General features: G+C 36.3%; 1 protein-coding gene across 1 annotated transcript; it reads right to left on the bottom strand.

The window, feature by feature from the left end:
• Positions 1 to 2,818: 2,818 nt before the first annotated feature.
• LOC121733553 (adhesion G protein-coupled receptor A2) lies at positions 2,819 to 14,272 on the bottom strand. Its single transcript, XM_042123837.1, has 9 exons — positions 13,816 to 14,272; positions 13,652 to 13,717; positions 13,169 to 13,384; positions 11,712 to 12,589; positions 11,320 to 11,468; positions 9,869 to 10,039; positions 9,260 to 9,488; positions 7,390 to 7,527; positions 2,819 to 6,820 (listed from the first exon to the last, which is right to left on the bottom strand). Exons 1-9 carry the CDS (start codon positions 14,022 to 14,024, stop codon positions 3,981 to 3,983), a joined length of 4,896 nt encoding a protein of 1,631 aa, XP_041979771.1. The 5' UTR covers positions 14,025 to 14,272; the 3' UTR covers positions 2,819 to 3,980.
• Positions 14,273 to 20,856: the final 6,584 nt, after the last annotated feature.

Below are 20,856 nucleotides of genomic sequence, written 5' to 3'. Positions count from 1 at the left end.
GGCATACAATCTTTCCCCATAATATAAAAAAGAAAAAACAGGTATATCTATATATTAATACGTGAGAGAAAAACTTTGTAACCCTTTTTACGAAAAATGGGGAAACGTAGGTGCATGAAATTTCGCACAGTTATAGTTTATATGGTGAAGGAGTGCATCGAGCTAATATTATTTTCAAATTATGCTTTTATCATATATATTTTTAACAAATAAAACGTTACACACACTACGACACTACTACTAGGAAAAATGACAGATTTTTGAGTGACAAGCCTATACATACGAATTATACTCTTTCATTTATGGTTGAAGTCTGCTGACAACAAGTTGACAAATTGAAAATGGATTATTGTTTTTTTTTATTTAATTTTAGATACTATTAAACAATGCTTAAACGGCCAGTCTGAGATCAGTTGAGTCCCAGAGACAAGAATTGAAAAAAACTATGATGAAGTCAATATTTTTTACAAAATATAGGTAGTAGTCCTAATGTCGTTGCAAGTAAGGTCGAATTTCGACCATTGGGCGATCTCTAGTTTAAGTAAATGAAACAAGCAGAGAAAGTGCAAACGCTGTTATATTATGCAATATGCCCACAAAAGCTAACTGTTTATAAATTTTCGTACAGTATTCACAAGTCAATATACATCAAAACGGCAACACTACAATAGATTGTGCATACATCTGCCCCTAGAGTCAACACCATTGAGCCATGGCACGGAAGAGGTGTCAAAGTCATGTTTATGTCTCGACTCCATTAAGTTAATATACCTAGCGGAATAGAGCAACAATCTCGAGCTGACGTAACCAAAATTGGTTTTATCTGTGTTTAAAAATATGTGTACGATCGACGACGTACGTATACACTTACACAAGCATGATTGAACGTGAATTCTATGAGATTAAATTGTCAACGTGCGGCACGTGCCGACTGGACGTCAAAAAAGAGTGCTGCTGTCATGTATCACACGTCTCTTTTTAGCACGCAGTGTTACTGATTGTGACATCTCTCTTGCTCAGGCCTTTGTTTCTCTATTCCGCTAGGTATATTAACTTTATGCTCGACTCACAGTTTTGACTATTAGCGTTTTCTGCATCTAGAACTGCCCCGGGGCAGGGCAGGCAGGGCGGGTCGAATGGATACGAAAATAGCCGAAGTTTAAATTAAGAAATATAAGTGCTTCGTGGATCATCGGTTTTGTTCGGCTATTTCCGTGTCCATTCGACCCGCCCTGCCTGCCCTGCCCCGGGGCAGTTCTTGATGCCGAAAACGCTATGTGATTCGCCGCGAGGAGAAAATAGTCAAGATGTTAAAATTATATTACACGCCGTCGGCCGCACTCGGTGTCATTTGATGATTTTAATTTAATGATAATGAATAGTAATTCCATATTTTCTGATAAATCTTTATTAGATTTAAGTTGAATAATAACCATTAAATGTCTCTGAGTGCCGATGCATAATTGAAACGTTTACAATTCTCTCTCCTACTTCGGCGAATCGTTCTAAGGGACTACTGACAAATTGAAGGAAGACATTACACTCACGTTGCTTAAAGTACTGTATATCAGAGAATGCTGAATAATATTATGACAGTAGCGGGCACCAACTTCATTGAATTCCATTGGTGGATCGCCGCTGTATAGCATTGTTACAGTGCCAAATTGAACATGTTACAAGTCCAGTGTCCACTGGTTTAATGTAAATAGGTTAAAGTCCAGTACATCATTAATAATTATTATATGGTGCCTGCTACTCTATCAATACAAATCAGTACTATAGTTTGTGCGTTTTAAGATGATATGGGTGACAGTTTTCATATTCCTTGCTACGTGTTTTTTTTTACAAGAAAACAAAAAAAATCAAAATGTAATAAATTATATTCCATCTACAAAAACAAATGTTTCCTATAATTGTAAATGAATAAAAATGAAAAGTTGCTAAATGCTAACTTATTAATAAAAATTATAAATATTAACTGTGAAATAGGAGTATAAAATTATTGTTACGAAAACATTTAAAAAATGTCATATGCATGAAACGGAACTTATGTCAATAGAGATTGACTCTGTTGAATCGAAATCAAATCGATAAAAAAGGGCGGCCATCTTAAATCGCCGGCACCACTGAAATGTCAGTACGAAATCGATAATTTCGATTGCAATTCCTTTACAAAGTGATTCGATATTTTTAAACTATCGATTAATTTTTGTTAGGTAACTTCCCTACTATTGTCAATTATAATGTGTCATGCATATCATCATAAAACGCACAAACTATAATACCCGCTTACCGCTATCACGTTTAAACGGTTTCATCCATAGAGTAAACATTATAGCAAGCTATAGAGTGCTTCTAACAAGGTATGAACTGTAAGCACGAGTGTGAACATATTTTCCTATAAGCGTCTTACGATGGCGCATGGAACATCACTAGACTTGTGTTATACGTTTGACAAGTATCTATAGAACTTCTGCTTACGATCGGCACAACGGGGAACGAGCGATGCGCGCGCTCTATAGCTTGCTAATGTATACTCTAAGGCTTCATCGAATATTTAAAATCATTAACAATAAAATAATACTCTTCTCAATGTAAGAAAAATAATGAGAGTCGGGTAGATGTATAAATTTGAATAATGTCACATACTTTCTTGCAACGTGAGCGAGGTCAAAAGATTCTATATCACATCTGCTCTAACAATAATTTCCACTATGTATGATTCTAACCATATAGAAATTTGTATAAAAATCTGTTTAAAATGTCCACTAGTTAAAATGTTGCCAATAACAAAATTTGCCTACTTCATCACAATTTGCCATACACAACTGTCATCAGTAACAGGGCTTATTGGTTAATTATCGCAAACCTAATAATAGAAGATATATGAGCTAAAATGCGATTTTAGGCGGATAGCTCAAGTTTAAATATGCCACATCTACACAGAAACAGTGCGCAAGTTTTCACAAGTAAAGCACGTTAGATTTAGAGTATTGTAACCGATTTTATGCCAACACGTCGTTATTTTTAGGGATATTGGACAGCTTTACAATGACAACTCTAAGACAATATCTCTTTGGAAATGTGCATTATTCTTGCCAATACGTGAGAGTGCTATTTATACATTTAAACGAATCCTGTACTGACATAAAATCGAATACAACCAACACACATTACAAAGCTTCGATATTTAGTAAAACTATAAAATTTGGCACATCTTGAGCGGAACAAACGGATTATTTTCAACACTGGCTCAAAAATCAAATCTCATTCAGCCTCTTAAAATCGTGAAGTATTTTCGTATAAAAACATTCTTCTCGTACACTGTTCATACATACGTTTAAAAATCAGACCCATTCATGTTATGTTATAAAATAAATAAATCCTCACAAATTACAACTTAGTCTAGAATTGTACAACATTGGCACATACACCAAATTACATAAAATGGCAGTTTTTGTAAAAAATCAGACATTTCAATACTGATTATTCTATTAGAGCCAAATTTTCTCTACATTCTATCCAAATAATATAGTCTATATTTAAAATACTTAAAACAATATATACAACAGAAAGTTAACAATAGTTATTAGTCAAGTACCCACATTAGAATAACCTTATAGATGTTTAGTCTTGCCTGGCATAAAATTTGGTTTCCTTATTATAATTAAATCAGATAATATCATAATTATTATTTTTGTCCTTGCATCCATCCAATTGCTAAGCAAAAGAAAACTGTGTACTTCTGGGGTTTTCATTTTGTAATATTCAGATTCTAACATTCACACTGTTATGATTCATTTAATGATATCATGTCACTAAACAAAAGATGTGACAAGTGTTTTGCTTTTATTCAAAAAACATATTTGAATATTATATTAGAAATCTTGAAACCACTAAAATATTGTAATGATTTGTACAATTGTACCATTATCATTTGTAAACGAAACTCAACAATCATTTACTACATGTCCTCAGAACTAAAGATGAGTTTCACCCTTCACTTCCACATCGGATATAGCTTCGCTCACACAACTGTCGCTATCGGGTTTTAAAGTCACATCACTATTCACCGTAACGTCGAGGCCATCTTTTCTATGAACCCTTTCCTTGTCCCTACTAGTTATTTGCGTATACAGTTCGTCTAGTTCACTAGCGAACGAAACGGGACTGCCTTCCCTATTCACGTCAGGACAACTCAAAGCGGGCGTCGGCACGTATTTGCCTAACTTCGGATTGTTTTTAATGGTCTTACGCCAGCCGGGATCGTAATTTACGTACTGGCTTTCGATAGTCGAAACATCCTCGTTGCTGAAGCTTAGCGTTTCGTTCGGACACATGGAAGACGGGGAAGGGGCGTATAAGCCGTGACTCCGTATGCTCACTTCGGACATTTGGTAGTTGGGACAGTAGATATCACTTTCGTTTTCGAAGCCCTGCTCGCTGGCGTTTGTACTGCAAGTCTCAAAGTCGTATGTCGTTTTCGCCATGAAATATGTCTCCCTTCCGTCTGCATCGTCTAGCTTTTCTTTGGAATCGTTGATATCGTTTTCTGCACTCTGAAGTAGGTTGTCCATTTCTCCCATCCTGGGATCCAAATTGTGTGGAGTACTTGAACGGTTTATATCGTCGCTATTCATTGTGCACTCCTCTGAAATATCTTGGAGTGATTTGTCAATACCGTCCTTGCTTTCTGCGGGCTTACTCGGTTGGAGGTAATCTATATATTGACCGAAACTTTCTGTGTCGGTGATTTCGTTGGTTGAACATAAGGCACTATGTGTTTCTTGGAACGATGTCATCTCGGAATGCGTGTTCAGCGTTTGGTCGGAGCAAGTATGGGGCATGGCTATTTCAGAGGCTGAGCTGTATTCGAGGCTGCACTGCTGCGATATCGTCCGCATTTCTGGATGTTCGCTAGCATGACTCTGCAGACATTCCTCAGAAACGCTACTCCGTTGTCCGTTTAATCCTTTCCCAGCATTCGCTTTGACGATCTGATGTTGAGGCACTTGAGTTTCTGGCACGTTTGTGTAAATATTCATAATTTGACCTCTGCCAGTTTTGGGATCATCTATTTTATTCCACGACTTGCGATCTGAGGAGAATGTCTTTAGATTATCTTTAGACTCGTCTTCGAGTAAATTAGGATTTAAGACGTTACGAGGCTCCTTTATTCCACTGTTGGATTTGTCTACGTGTTGGTTTGTGTTGTTAACTTTAGTTCCAGCGTTGATGAAGCTGGCTACGCCATTATACGCATCCTTCGACGGCAAGGGGAGAGAAACATGAGAATCGTCGTCACAGTCTCTTCTAAGTGGCAACTCCAAGCAGTTTCTTTTCATATGTTGCTTCTGTTTCTTGAAAAATTTCTTGGCAACGTTCATTTGGTTGGGGTTGTAGAACACTTCGGGACCGATCGTTCCGTTTTCGGGATACGTCATCATGGAATTATTCGATCTATACTGTTGTCTATGTAGAACAACTAGATTGATATTAGTCTTGGCATTAGTATTCTTATCTTTTTGCAGTGTTTGGCCGTTTAATTCTGCGGCTGCTTTGTAGGCGCTGCTGTTATTAGTTTTAGTATTTGTTCTGTTAGAACTTCTGCTGCCAGATCTAGAATGGTTGTCGTGAGCGACAGCAACCGCGACATGTTGCGGCGACACATTTGGATTGTGGGCGTTGGGCAAGTTTGTCTGGTTTGCATCGAACACGCTCCTGTTTCTACAGAACTGTTTTCCCGATTGCAGGTAACAATGTATTAACGACCATTGCGCTCTAACGTCGCTTCGGGCTATTCCGTAGAAGAACAGGATAAAAGTCCCAAGTACGGTAGCACATACTGCGTAAATTATGCTGCAAATATCTTCTTGGTACGGCAAATATGCTGGCAACGGTCTGTACACGGCTATCGCACCGCAAGTCCAAACAGAGATGTACAGGCATAAAACAATAACTTGAGCTCTTAGCTGTATTATAGGAGTATGTTCCACATCTTCAACCTCAGAATCCAAAACAGATTTGATACTACGTCGCTCTGTGCCGTCTGTAGTTTGATTCGGTTCCCACATCTCCAGATCGACGTTCTCAGTCGCTTGGGTTCCTTCCGAAAGCTGAACATTCATATTACGAATCGTGCATCGTATTAACAAGTACAAAATAAGGAGGAACATTAGGAGCATGCCTCCAGGAATGAATAGCGAACTTAAAGCTGGAGCAGTACTCAGGAAACATTGGGAATATCCAGCGTAGTCTTTGAGATTCACCGCTCCGGATATTCCACAGACAATCAAAGCTATGCCCCATCCGACCAGGTATAGCCCCAGAATTGGCTTCTGTATTGGCACGTCCGGTGGAATATCATCTTCTGGTGTCCTCACTGGGTTGTGGGTCCGGGTAGCCCATTTATACATATTGCTTGCAGACACACACATCCACAGAAGACAGGAGAGCGATAAATAGTGAATAAGCAGGCCCAATATCTGGCACAATTTTACATCCTCTGTCTGGTATATACCCAGGGTATATAAGAAGCAAAGAAGCCCTATAGCTATCCATGTGTTTATGAGGGCGTGTTTGGCCTTTTTAGCCATTTGGATGGCCGAGTAGCACATGATGTAAGTAAGGGTGGCACAACTTACACATCCGATTAGGATAAGGCTGCCCACGTATACGGCGGGATGGGACACTTTGAATCTCGCGCCGTCCGTCCTAGCGCCGTATATGCCGGTTTCGACATTTTGAAGGACACCAACGTAAGCGAGTCTTGTACAACTGAGTATTATCATCTCCGAGACCATGTGGGATACTTTGCAATCTGTAAGCAAATAAGTATATATCACAATGTATTTTAGGTTAATATATTATAATTTCTCCTAACTAAATGTTTACGTTAAAACCACCATTATACACCATTATCTTATATTTTTAAACGAGCAATTCTTGTAAATAAATAAATAAATAAAATATCTTTTTATTCAAAATGGGTATCATGATACACTTTTTGAAAGTCGAACGAAGATGTATATATATATATAATTGGAATCTCGGAATCGGCTCCAACGATTTTCATAAAATTTAGTATATAGGCGGTTTCGGGGGCGATAAATCGATCTAGCTAGGAATCATTTTTAGAAAATGTCATTTCATTCGTGTTTTATCGAATACCGAGCAAAGCTCGGTCAAATAGCTAGTTATAATAATATAAATAGCCACATTGTGGAATATGTCAAGGCTTAATGCTCAGTTTCTAAAGTTTTTAGACAGTAGAATTCATCTATTCAACAGCTATATGGATTGGCTAATATTTTGACGTTAGCCAATCAAAAACGATAACGTCAGTTAAAAACCCTGAAAAGCCCGACAAAAGTATCTCTATCTACTGACCGGTGCCGTTGTCGGCCCAGCGTCGAGCGCGCGGGTGCCAAACGGCCGCGCGCGCGCCGCCCGCCCCCCAGCCGCCGCCGCGTGCGCGCACCGTCACTATCACTGGCTCCAGTAGCTGGCCCCGGTCGCCGCTCTCCACTGTAATACAAGTTACAATATTGATAATTTCTCCGCAACGCAGGCCAGCTTTTCTTTAAATGATGAGAAATAATTAAATGTCTGGACAGCAAAAAGTTAGATACTGCCCTCGTCTTTGACATGAGTAAGGCTTTTGACCATGTGCACCATGAGAAACTTTTACTCAAATATGATCATAACAGTATCCGAGATCTAGCAAATGAATGGCTAAAAAGATTTTTTACATATCGCCTACGAATAATAAAAACTAAGGAAACGTAACTCCCATACTTCAACCGTTTTAAATTTGGGTCCTTTTCGAACACTAAAATATGACAATTCAGATTTTCGCCAAGGTCGTATCCCAGGTAACGTATCATAAATCATAATATTGCGCGCCGGACGACAGCCTGCGCGGTTATTGTCATTGTCATAGTAATTATGAAACAAATAATTGTCAAAAGCGGATAGTATTATGCAGTATACACCAAGCACATCTACTATCACGAAGAAACGAGCACATAATTATTATTTTAAAATGAAACATTTTCCTCTGATACTTAAGACATCGATAATAATTATAATATACATGTAATAATTATGAACAAACCTTATACGACTCGAGCGAATTTAAAACTGTCCGAGCACCTAGAGAAGACGTTTTCAGATTACAAAAATCTTTGTGTTATTACAGAATTGAAATTAAAAACTTACGTAAATTTTTTACTTAAAACTCACAATTAATATAATATTTTAATAACAGTTAGCAGTTTTTTATTTTTGTTCATTTACAATATTATTAAAGGAAATACTTATTTGTTTTTGTCGATTAAACAACATTTATTACATTAATATGTTTTTTTTTTTGTTTTGTTGTAAAAAAATCCATAGCAAGAAATATGAGAATACCCATATCATCTTATAACGCATTTAGTATGATGTCAGCCAGACCCTAAAGTTTCGTTTATGATTAAATTGTTACATCTTGCATAACACTGTCCATGGCGACTTTGTAAAAATTTTGTAATTAAATTATTTTTTGATTATTGCACTTTTAGAATAACATGTAAATTTAATAAGCCAAACACAAAGAGACCAGCTTAATTTTATGCAAATACCCTAGCATCCAACTTAAATAAACCATCTTTTTTGGGTCAACAAAAATACAAGAAATTTAAGCATAATTTTAAACAATTCACTTACAGATGAAAGGTTATTCCTGTATTACTTCGTCGTATCACTTCGCTTTATAAATCGCGTCTGTATCACTTCTACACCATTTCACAGGGCATTTAGGCATTTTAACAACAAAAATATTGTAAAAAGTAAGTAAACAAACCTATGTAAACAAATTGTAAAATGAGTTTGACAAAATTGTCATGTCAACTTGGTTGAATGTCACTCGAGTATATATACACGAAAAATGTGTACCGAACCCGAATACATGCATAAATATGCATGTATTCGGGTCACATTTTGTAGCCGTTTGGTGCACTTTTTTTGACGGAGTTACTCTTCCTTAGTTTTTATTATTCGTAGCATATCGCACACAACACGAATAGCCATAGAATATACATGAGCCAAAAAAATGTTACTTCTAAAACTAGACAAAGTTCTAGAGGAGTTCCTCAGGGTAGCAACTTACTCCTGGTACACTTTATAATTTACATAAACAACCTACCGAGAATTTCACATTATTTCTGTTGTAATTATTTAAAATATTCACACATAGTATTAGGAACAAAATACTTACTCAATTGAAATCCAACGACCGGAGACGTGATCTCCATAATCATGTCCTCTCGTTTAGTACTCCTGCCGTAGTAGTCTTTGCTTCTGTGTCCTCTCGCTATACCATCATCTACTTCAGGCAGCAGTGGAAATAGGGAAGCGTCGTCATAGACAGACACGACTAAGTCTTGCGCCTTTGTCTGTAGTAGGTTCCCTGTTTCTGATGTACTGTACAGCAGTGATTGGGGTATCTGAAAATTATGAACTACATATTAGTAAAAAAATATATATTTAAGTCGAATGTTTCTTAAGACTTATTTCTATCTTATTGTCATTACCAGTTTAAATGTCACGAATTTCTTTTATTGCGTTTATCACAAAAAGAAATATACAAGTATGTTAATAATGATTTTGGCATATTTGTGGTGGTACCCACAAATATTCACAAATAGCCTAACAATCCTGCATCGTGCTTTCGAAGTTTCGGAGGACGTCAAGATATATACAACGTCTGAATTGACGTCAGTAGGCTTCGGCCTGACCGAGTATGCTATCTCGCTTGGTCGGAAGATCTTCCTTTTCGGCCGTTTTTCACATCGTTAAATATTAGTATAGCTAATAAATAAGTCACCTGCACGCTGGCGTGGACGAGCGCGTCGCTGACGGTGAGCAGCGGCGCGACGGTGCGGTTGGTGGAGGAGCAATGCAGGCGAGGTGGGGCGCCGCGCTCGCCGCTGTACCACACGCACGTCACGCCGCTGAAACCCTCGCGTACCGGGAACCGCTCCACCGCTAGGTTCTTCTGTAACGTTCAATAGGAAATATTAAGCATAGGGCGAAGCAGAGGCCGTTAGGGCCAGACCACAACACTGCTTTGCGGTGTCGCATCGTAACAATCTACGACGCATCGTAGAAATTTTCGATGTGCTTAAGTTGGTTAGCGTCCTGCGTCTTACAGTACAATGTCGTAAGCCGATGAAATTTTTGCGTTGCAACTTGCATCGCATTTCTGTGCGATGTTGTTCTTGCGATACGACACCGCAACGCATTGTTGTGGCCTGTCCCTTACTAGCACAACAATTATAATAATCCGACCAAAATCCAACATGTTGCCCACGTCATAAAATCAGAATATTGACAGAAAAGATATAAACAACATAAACAAATCTTTATTTCGCTTAAAGGAACTTACATGCTAATCTTACAAAAACTCTGATCTCCACACTAGGATTCCCTGTGTCGTGGAGACCAGTCTCTTCCATCATGCACATAAATACTAGGAAACAATATTCAATTAAGTACTTATTTTAACCAGCTAATGACATATATTACTACAGACAGACTACTATAAATATGTTCTAAGTCTTTTTAACAAAACAATGTAAGTATTTATAAGTAAAAAAAAAAACATTTTTTTTTTAAAGTAGATGACTATAATATACTGTATACAATATACATATTATAATAGCATTACCAGAGCCACTAAAACCAGCATATCAAATAAAACTTTTTGTTTAGGTACTGTTTGTATGCCAGTGCAGCATTCTGGAGTGAAAACATTGCAGTTATAATATGTAAGGCTGAGAATAATGTACATAGCTTAGAACTCTCTCGATCATGTCAGCTTAAAACTGAGGGTCGAGCGTCTGTAGTATCGCCACAAGGTCTCCTTTGTGGTGAGAGTACCGACGGATTTTCTGTCGACTTTCGAGGCCCCGGAATTCTGGCCGATGGATGTAGTCTATCGGAGGTTCAGGGGGAGACTCCGGAACGAAGCGAGTCACGTCGCCGGCAAAATGTGACAGTGTTAGTTTTTAAGTATAATATATAAAATATGTATGTTAGTTTTAAGGTATTTATTATATAATTATATGTATGTTAGATTTAAGGTATTTGTTATATGGGCCTCTAATGCCCGAATTAAATGATTTGAATTTTAATTAAAACAAAAAAAAACTTACAACACCCCTCTTTTTTCGTTGCGGGTTACAAAAAGTTGAGTTACAGCAGCTTAAGGACAATGTTCACCAGCATTCCGCTGACGCTTGACAGGAAAAGAGCCTCAGAAGTAGACTTAAATACCTTATGGCCTTGTACATTGCTGGTGAATGATGATAACTCTTCTGCTGCTCGGAGCATGTCCGTGCAGGAGCCGTACATCACCTCCGCACGAGACATCACCGGTGTTGATATGTTCATCACTGAGCTTATCACATCCAATAGTGTTGAGGCTGAAAATAGATTAAGAATAAGCAACAAAGTAAATTTAAATTGAGATAAAGAATGGATGTATTTTTGTTAATATAAGATATCAAAATAACACAAATGTTTTGAACTTTTTTTTGTAGAATTGAATTTGAAGAAAATGCACACTCAGAATAACAGTGTATCTGTCTATATCCTCATGTAGTCAGAATATAAATCATATCAAAGGACCAATAAATTTGTATGGATCTAAAACTTTTTAAACATACCTAAGTCTCTTTCCTCTGAAATATATTGCATGTAGTTTCTTATTGCTTTAGCTATGAACATAACATCATCTGGATCAACTATTTCTACCAACGGATATGTCTTCTCTTGGATCAGAATAGCCAATCTTTCCGTTGCATTCAGTGCCGAATACTGAACCAAACTAACATTCAGTAACGCAAATTGTTGGAGTAGTTTTGTAATGTTACTTATGTATGAACATTCTGAGGTGTTCGCTTGAGCCCATGTAGCATTCACATTGCAGAATCTATACGCCATTCCTTCACCACTTCTACAAGGCACTACAGCTGTATGATTTAGTATTAATTGTGGCCAAGCATACAACCCTTTGTTATCAACGGTATGATCGCTAGAACAGTATTTGGTTGTGTTTGACAGCACTAATACTCCAACAGTATGATTATGTTTTATAAGGTTCTGGTCGCTGTACATGCAAGTCCAATTTCCCATGTGGTGGTTTGTTATGTTAGGAAAGAACACCATGGTCTCTGCCAAACCCTCCTCCTGCATGTCTGTATTTGTGACATTGACGTCACAGATTTCTAGCATCGGATGGACCCATTTCAGTTCGTATTTAGCCATAACAGACGCGAAGGGTGCATTACAAGTGAGTGTTAAAGTATCGCCTTCAAAAACCACTTGGTCGTGGCTGGGTTTAACAATGAGTGTGTTAGAAGCTAGTACACTACCACAGGCTGAAAGATCTAGGAATATCTTGAGTTTACGAACAGTTTTATTGGCCATGTTCTCAGGGAATGCACATTTGGGGTTGCCAACTAGTTTTACACTTGTGTTTCTTGACCAGTCTCCAACCCACAACATATCACAGTCACAAATTAATGGATTTTCCGTTATGTCTCTGAAAAAAGAAAGTATGGTTAATAACATGACACACAATACAAAATTTAATTTTTATGCTATGTAAAATAAAAAAACGATGTAGTTTCATTGCTGTAAAATTTATTAGTTACAAAAACAATACCATAATTTCAGTTTTTATTTTAATTCTCTGCTCTTAATAATAAATACAACATTTGTGTATAAACATCTTCATATAGCTAAGAAGTCATTAACACAGGAGTTACATTGCAATAATAAATGAAGTCTTACTTCCTTGCTGTGCGCTTGCCAAGTTTTCAGGTCATAAAGTTATTTTGAGCTTTTATTTATTTAACACTGTTGATAAAACAGGTCAAGTTTTTTAATTCTAATTTGTACAAAAAAAAAATATTTTCCATTAACTAGTGGCTTTTGTGATTTGAGTGTTGAACTTAGCAGATTCTCCTATTATTATTTAAGGTGTTATTGTTTCATGAAGAGAAATACTATACACACACATGTTTATAAAATTTTGTAACATGCAGAAGTTAACAAGGCACTTTCTTCTAAAAACTCTATAGTAACAAGTGCTAACTTAATTTGTGAGTGTTGTACTTACATTTGTTTCAGTCCAATCAAATAGTCAAATGTACCAGCAGCCAGTACCGAGATATGATTTTGAGTCAATATGAGTCTCTCCAAGTTAACTAAGCCTTTAAACATTTCCTTGTAGATATTACTAATTTGATTGTTAGATAAATCCAGTCTTTGCAGGGAAGTCATATTGTAAAATGCATCTGATTCTATTAGTGATATTTGGTTCTTGCTTAGATCTCTGAAAAAAGGAGATAGATAAGACACATGGAAGTGAAGAATCATTAAAAACTTAATTTTATTTTTATTTAATTAATAAAACTAACAGCTAGATTATTAAGTAGTTTTAACAGGACACAGGAAGACAATTACAAGTTTTCACACATATAAAATACAGTAGAAATGTCTGTGTCTTTATTATCTAAATTCTAAACTAAGAAGATACAATAATAAGAACAGTAACTAAAACTTGTTCTATGTAGTCTCATATTATAACAGCAATACTTACAACTTTTGTAATGTCGGCAAATGGAGCTCTCTGGATAAAGTGGCTATTGCATTTCCAGATAGATTTCTAAAAATCAAATAATAATGAATTAGGTCACACATTCTTCTGCTTTTGCTACCATCTTATCAATGAAAAATATAAACAAGACTGAATTTGTGACTTACAAGCTGACTATAATTGAGGATATTTTGCTGAGGTCGATCTCCTTCAGCTCTGTGATCTGTACGGAGCCTCCGCCGCATTTTAACTTCAGTAGCTCGCCCGGCTGCGCCTCTGTATCAACTTTGTTACCCTTACAGGAGCACAAGGACGGGCAGTATCCAAGCCCCCGATCCAAAAGTAGGACTAATATAAATAACGAAAACCACCTCATTTTTCTTCGTTTACATGAAACCACTATGGCAATAAGCCAAAACCAAATACATAATTTACATCTTCAGTCTTCACCGATCCTTCTCAATGGCACGATTTAAATGAAACCCACATGGTACTGGAGTACCGTTAAACTAATAAACAAAACCATACGCGGTACTTTGCCTTCTTAACACAAATCTAATAATGTAAATTGAAATAGAAAAATAAACAATGCGAACCAAAACCATTCAGGTAGGTACTCGCAATCCGACATTGATTTTTTTTTTTTTGTTAATTCGTCCCGGTCGGGACAGGCAAAGGGAGCGTTGCCCATACAGCCATTTCTATGTTTTCTCTATTTAATGAATGATAGTGAAGGCCGAAGCCAATTCTTTTATATTAACCATCTGAAATAGAGTTTTCATCAGGCCGAAGCCAATTCTTTGATATAAATAATATGAATAATAAGTTTTTTCATCAGGCCGAAGCCATTTCTCATGTTTTGATAGTATTGTTTTGTTTAATTAATACTGTCCCTTCTTCAATTTGACATATTGTCGTCATAGGTCATTGTCTTCATTGTCTTGACGTGGTCTTGACTCTTGACAGATGCCTAAAAAGGCTATTTAATTATATATCACCAATGGTAGAAAGGACGTACTCATATATTGGCTTATAACAATCGGGTGTTTTCAGAAGCTGCTGAAGGGAGTGCGGGATGGCTTCAGCAGTTTTAAAGATATCCATCAAGTGATTAATAAAAATAAATCTTTGAAGAGTAAAACTGTTACAAGTAAAGAAAATGTGATCCAAGGTTTGTTCAGAATGATTACAGTAATTACAAACGGGTGAAGACAATATATTCAATCTATGAAGATGAGCATTAAATCGACAGTGACCAAGTCTAAGACGGCAAATAGTAGAATAAAATTTCCTGTCATGAAATGAAACACCTTTAGTAAACCATGGGACTGACAACTCCTGTTTAATCTTAGAATACCATTTTCCTTTGGTTTCCATGGTCTGTTTCCAAAAATTTGTAAATTCGATTTTAAAGGTTTCTTTTATTTTGACTAAAACGTCAGATTCTGGAAGACATATGTTTTTAATACAATGCTCCTGAGAACAAGTAGTTATAGCTCTTGCTAAAAAATCGGCTTGTTCATTTCCCTTAACACCAATATGTGACGGTGACCAGACTAAAACTATATTTTTTTTGTTTAATGTTGTTAATTTTGTATATTTTTCTCTAATATCATGGATAATATAGTTAGTTGTAGCACAAAATTTGGGGTTATTTAAGTTTTGAAGAACGCTAAGACTATCGGACACTATAATCCATTTATCATAAACTTGAGTTTCAATATACTCTAATGCAGACAGAACTGCTAAACACTCAGCAGTAAAAATACTTGTTAAATTTGGAAGCCTAATACCATATCCTTTCTTATCCTGTTTAATATATATGGCTGCTGATACCGCCTCAGAAGTCTTTGAACCATCAGTATAGACTTGTTGATAACCAACTAGGTTACTTAGTAAAAGGTAGACATCTTCTTTGCACTTCAAAGAATTATCAATTACAATTTTTAGTGGAAAATATTTAGAGCTAAATGTGCTCATATAGCAAGGCCATAAGTCACTTTCATATAAGTTATAGTCTTGCTTTATTTTTACAATTTCAGGTAGGTAATGTAATAAAATAGAGGAAGAAGAACCACTCTGCAATTTTACAAGAAGAGGATGATTTTTAATGGATGAAATTCTCAACAAAAACCTGTATATTAAATATTTAAAGCGAATTTTCAAAGGAGGGATGTTACATTCAACCTGCATTGATATAATGGGTGTGGAACACATCGCACCAAGCACAATCCGTAAGCACCTATTTTGAACTTTATCTAGTCTATCAACAAAATGTGGAATAGAAGCAAAGCATACATAACCATATTCAAAATGGCTTCTTACAATAGCCTTGTAAAGAATTAATAAAATTTTTGGATCAGCTCCCCAATATGTGCCTGCTAAAGACTTTAATATATTGCAAGCCTTTAAAGCCCTGTTTGCTAAGTAATCAATATATTTATTAAATTTGAAGGAGTTCTGAAAAATCACACCTAAGAATCTAACAGTTTTGTCAACTGCTAACATACTATCTCCATATTGTAGGACAATGTTTGTTGTTTTGCTAGGTTTTTTTGAAAAAACTAAAACTTTGCTTTTTTCAGAGCTGATGTCCAAGCCCAGATCATCATAATAGGCCTTAAGGCCGAGGAGAGCAACTCTGAGATTTTCAATAGCTGCAGACAACTTGTCTGCAGTACAATATATAGTTAAGTCATCTACAAACTGTAGGTTAGTAATGTTTTGACCTAAGACAATATTTAACTTATGTATATACAAAATAAATAGTAAAGGACTGAGAATTCCACCTTGACTTATTCCTTTGTAGGAATACCTTGGACCAATCAGTTTATTTTCAAATTTCACATATAATTTACGACCACTAAGAAAATGATACACCCAATTTACCAATTTTTCAGGTAATTGTAAAGAAGTTAAAATAGTTGAAAGTTTTTCCAAATTGACATTATTATATGCGCCAACAACATCAAAGAAAATACCAACCAATATTGAATTACAAGACAGAGCATTGTGAATGTCCAAACAAAAATGACTCAAGCTCTCTCTAGCCGAACGGCCACGCCGAAAACCGAACTGATTACTAGGTAAAATATGATTTCTTTCTATAAAAAATTCCAATCGCTGTTTAATAAGCTGTTCAAATATTTTGCCAACACAAGAACTTAAAGTTATAGGTCTATATGAATCTGCAACATTTATATCCTTTCCGGGTTTTAATATTGGAACGAGACAATCTGTTTTCCACTGTTCAGGAATCATGGAATGGCACCACAATGAATTTAATAGATTAAGGAACAACTTCATATTTTTGGTGTCTAACAATTTAAACATTTTGTAAGATAAACAATCTAGACCACAAGCAGAATCTTTACGAGATTTTATGGCTGCTTTCAGCTCTTCAAATGTAAAACTATCTACTAAAAAAGAATTTGGAGATGTTGTCACATTGGAATTACTGTTCTTATAATTATTTGGTACTGTATCTGGAGTATATTTATTTAAAAACTGTAATATCCATTCACTATCAATGAAACTACTTCTAGGTGTATAACTTCGGTTGAATTTTTTTATTTTCATCCAAATTTGGCTCATAGGAGTTAATCTACTAACAGATTTACAAAAGTTTTCCCAAGAAAGTCTTCGCTCTTGTTTCAATACGCGTTTTTTATGCGCCTGAAGACGCTTAAATTCGACAAAAGTGTCAATACAAGAATTCGCTTTAAATCGCGCATAAGCTTGACGACAATCATGTACAGCCTTGGAACATTTTTCATTCCACCATACTAATGGAATTTTAACTTTTTTTTTAACGTTACTACAGGCAGAACTTTGAGAAACAGAATTAACAGTTGGGGTGCAGAACTTAGGCTTATTCAAACCGTTGATAAATGTGCCACGTTTATCAACAGTTTGAATTATAAGCGCACAGAATCTATTATAACTGTCGATTAAATCGCATGTTTCAATTTGAAATTTTTTTAATTTCTGATTAACAGTTTTTTCATACAAATCCCAATTTACTGTTTTCAGATTCGTGTGAAGAGGAAAACTTTCAAATGTCTGTGACAAGTTACTATGGGGAGAGAATGATGGAGAAAGATTCAATGTTGTCAGAGTTGGTAAATGATAACTACCTAACGAGTCTGAAGAAACTTGCCATTCACAAAATAATGCTAACGATGCCGAAACAAAAGTCAAATCTAGTGCATTTGGCTTCCATCTATGCGACCCTACAGTGGTTGGACGTCCATCATTCAAGAGAACCAAATCATTCTCATCAGCGACATCAACAATATCTCTCCCTCGCGCGTCAACTTTGCCGCAACCCCATAAAGTATGATGCGCGTTAAAGTCTCCAGCCAAAATTATCGGTTTCGGAATAGTGTGTATTAAATCATTAAATTTTTTCTTATTCAATTCAGGAGTACAGCTTCCTGGGCTGTAAAAACTTACAATCGAAATTTGTTTCTGAAAAATTTGAATCTGAACAACAATATTTTGTAAAGAATCATCATAAAATGTATTAATTTTGTTATAGACTATAGTGTTATGAATTAATATGGCTACTCCATTGTGATTATTACCACAGTCATTTCTCACAATAGCGTATCCTTTCATGTTAAATGTGATATGTGGTTTGAGCCACGTTTCACTAATTATACAAATGTGGATGGAATTATCTAATAGAAATTTTTGTAGTTCATATTTATTACTTGGCAAGCTTTGACTGTTCCATTGCATAATATTTACTTGGGCAGAGAATGTGAAAGATTGTTATTTTTTTCTTTTATAGTTTCTTTTATTGTTTCTGAAAGAAGCTGTGAGTTTATGCTTGCATTTTGAGTCTTGTTCAGAGTAATAGCTTTAATTAAACATTCTGTGAGTAACGTAAGTGCGTTTTTATTTGAGAGAAGTACATTTAATAAGTCTTTACTATTTGTGTTTTCATTCAATGAAGGGAAATTTTGTAATTTATTATTAAAAAGGTCTGCATATGATGTAGTTGTATACTTTTTTTTATTTTCTTCTATTTTCATTTTTTTAACTCTACATTCTCCAGATATAGATAAATGGCTACCTTTGCAATGTACGCAAACAGCTTTATCTGGGCTTTGAGTACAGTTTTTATAATTGTGAGCCTCGGCACATATCGAGCAACGCTCTGCATTCTTACAAAACTTTGCTAAATGTCCGTATCTTAAACATTTATAACACTGTTTCACTGGTGGAATATATGTCGTAACAGGAAATCGCCACATATTTATTAAAACATATTCAGGCAATGATGTAGAGCACGAAAATGTAATTGCCACTGATTGCGTTGGTTGCAGCTCAAAGCTGTTGTTAACCTTAGCTTTTCTCATTATTCTACGTACACATATTACCCTTTTTGTACTACTCGAAATTGCTTTATAAATTTTTTGATTGGACATTTCGGTCGGTACGGAGTTGATGACACCAGTCAACTCCGTGCTACCAGCTGGAATGCTTGCTTTTAAATGTTGGTCTCGTAAAAAAGTAGTATTTTCAAGAAATGCGTTAGCTAAGTTCGGCCGATTAAAATAGACTCCAACTTTGAATTTATTAATTTTTCTCAAGAAAGATATTCCCTTAATCGATTGTTGGAAAATACGACTTAAACCCATGAGGTCGCGAGTACCTATAGGAGTTTCACCTGTGCTTTCCACGAAGACTACAAATTCAAATCCAGCTGCGCTGTCCTCTGGATAGCGACGGCTGTAATCATTTACTCTATAAGGAGCATATTTGCTAAATTCCTCTGTGGGCTCAGACTGTTCAGAGCTACTCGACTCAGCCTGATCATCCACCGGACTAGACGATATTGGTCTCTTCTTCTTCCGTTTGGACGGCCGCTGAGACATCGCGGCGCGCCTGGTCCCGTGAAGGGACTTTTATATAATTAAAAAACTTACCAACAATACGAAGAAATAATTATATACAATTAAAAAATATATACAATACGACAAATATCCTACAATTATGCAACTTTTAACAATAAAAATCAAATTAAATTTTCAGTGCTGAAAAATTTTCTACTTTTCCCGCCACTCCCGAAAATCGAATTCTCCGACATTGAGTTCCGACTTCCGACATTTGTAAAAAAAAAGAAAAAGAAACTTGCCAGAATCAAATTAAAAACAACAGATAAGTTGCACATTGCAAAAACAAATTTTATTTCTTCACGATGGGCCAGCGTAGTGGGCCATCACGATGGCCCAGCGTGTGGAGGACGTAGTGGCGTAGGATGGCCGATGGCGCCAGCGCTGGCCGTGGAATGGCGGCGGTGTCGGTTTTTCGGCCGCACATCAAAGGATGATGGCCCAGCGATGGCGGTACGCCTCTACACGTTGGCGATACGACAGTCGGTGCCTGACCGCGGTCGAGTGAGGACGTCGTAATTCGTATTACAATTTACGGATTTCATTCAAAATGACGAGTACGTGGTCTCATAATGAATGAAACTATATTAATATGATAAAGCCGAAAGTTTGTATGGATGTTTGTTACTTTTGTATTCGTATTACAATTTACGGATTTCATTCAAAATGACGAGTACGTGGTCTCATAATGAATGAAACTATATTAATATGATAAAGCCGAAAGTTTGTATGGATGTTTGTTACTTTTGAGTTTTGTTACTCTTTTACTCAAAACTACTGAACGGATTTTAATGAAACTTTACAATAATTATTATAGCTTTTACATTATATATGTACATAACTCCTGACTCTTTAAAGATACAATTTTGGGAGTTTCGGCGTTGTTTTAGGAACGGAAAGCATATTATGCTATTATTACATTCATCATTGTCATCATCATCACTATCATAAACCATTATGCAATGGTTAATGCTTACACGTCCATCTTGAACGACGTTTAGATCACAACTGAACACGGCCATCATGTAGAGGCGTTGCGACCATTGCATAGCCATCGCATGCGCCATTCGATCGCCCAGAGCTGGCCCATCGTGAAGAGGGGCCATAACCCCTCCATCCACTTCGCATTTCACAAGTAGCCTAGTAAACGAATGATTCTGCTTGGAAAAGTCGAAAGCAGAAATGTTGACTTTGGTACTTTGTTTAGACTAGTTAAAGAGACCCATGCAGTGAGGCCCATTCACTGCAGGACTGCCGTGCAGTCCTGCCGTGAATGGGCCTTTTTAAGAGATAAACATACTAAAA

Source organism: Aricia agestis, chromosome 14 (assembly GCF_905147365.1).
Source record: "Aricia agestis chromosome 14, ilAriAges1.1, whole genome shotgun sequence".
In the NCBI taxonomy this organism is placed as follows: Eukaryota; Metazoa; Arthropoda; class Insecta; order Lepidoptera; family Lycaenidae; genus Aricia; species Aricia agestis.
This window is presented reverse-complemented; position numbering and strand designations above follow the sequence as displayed.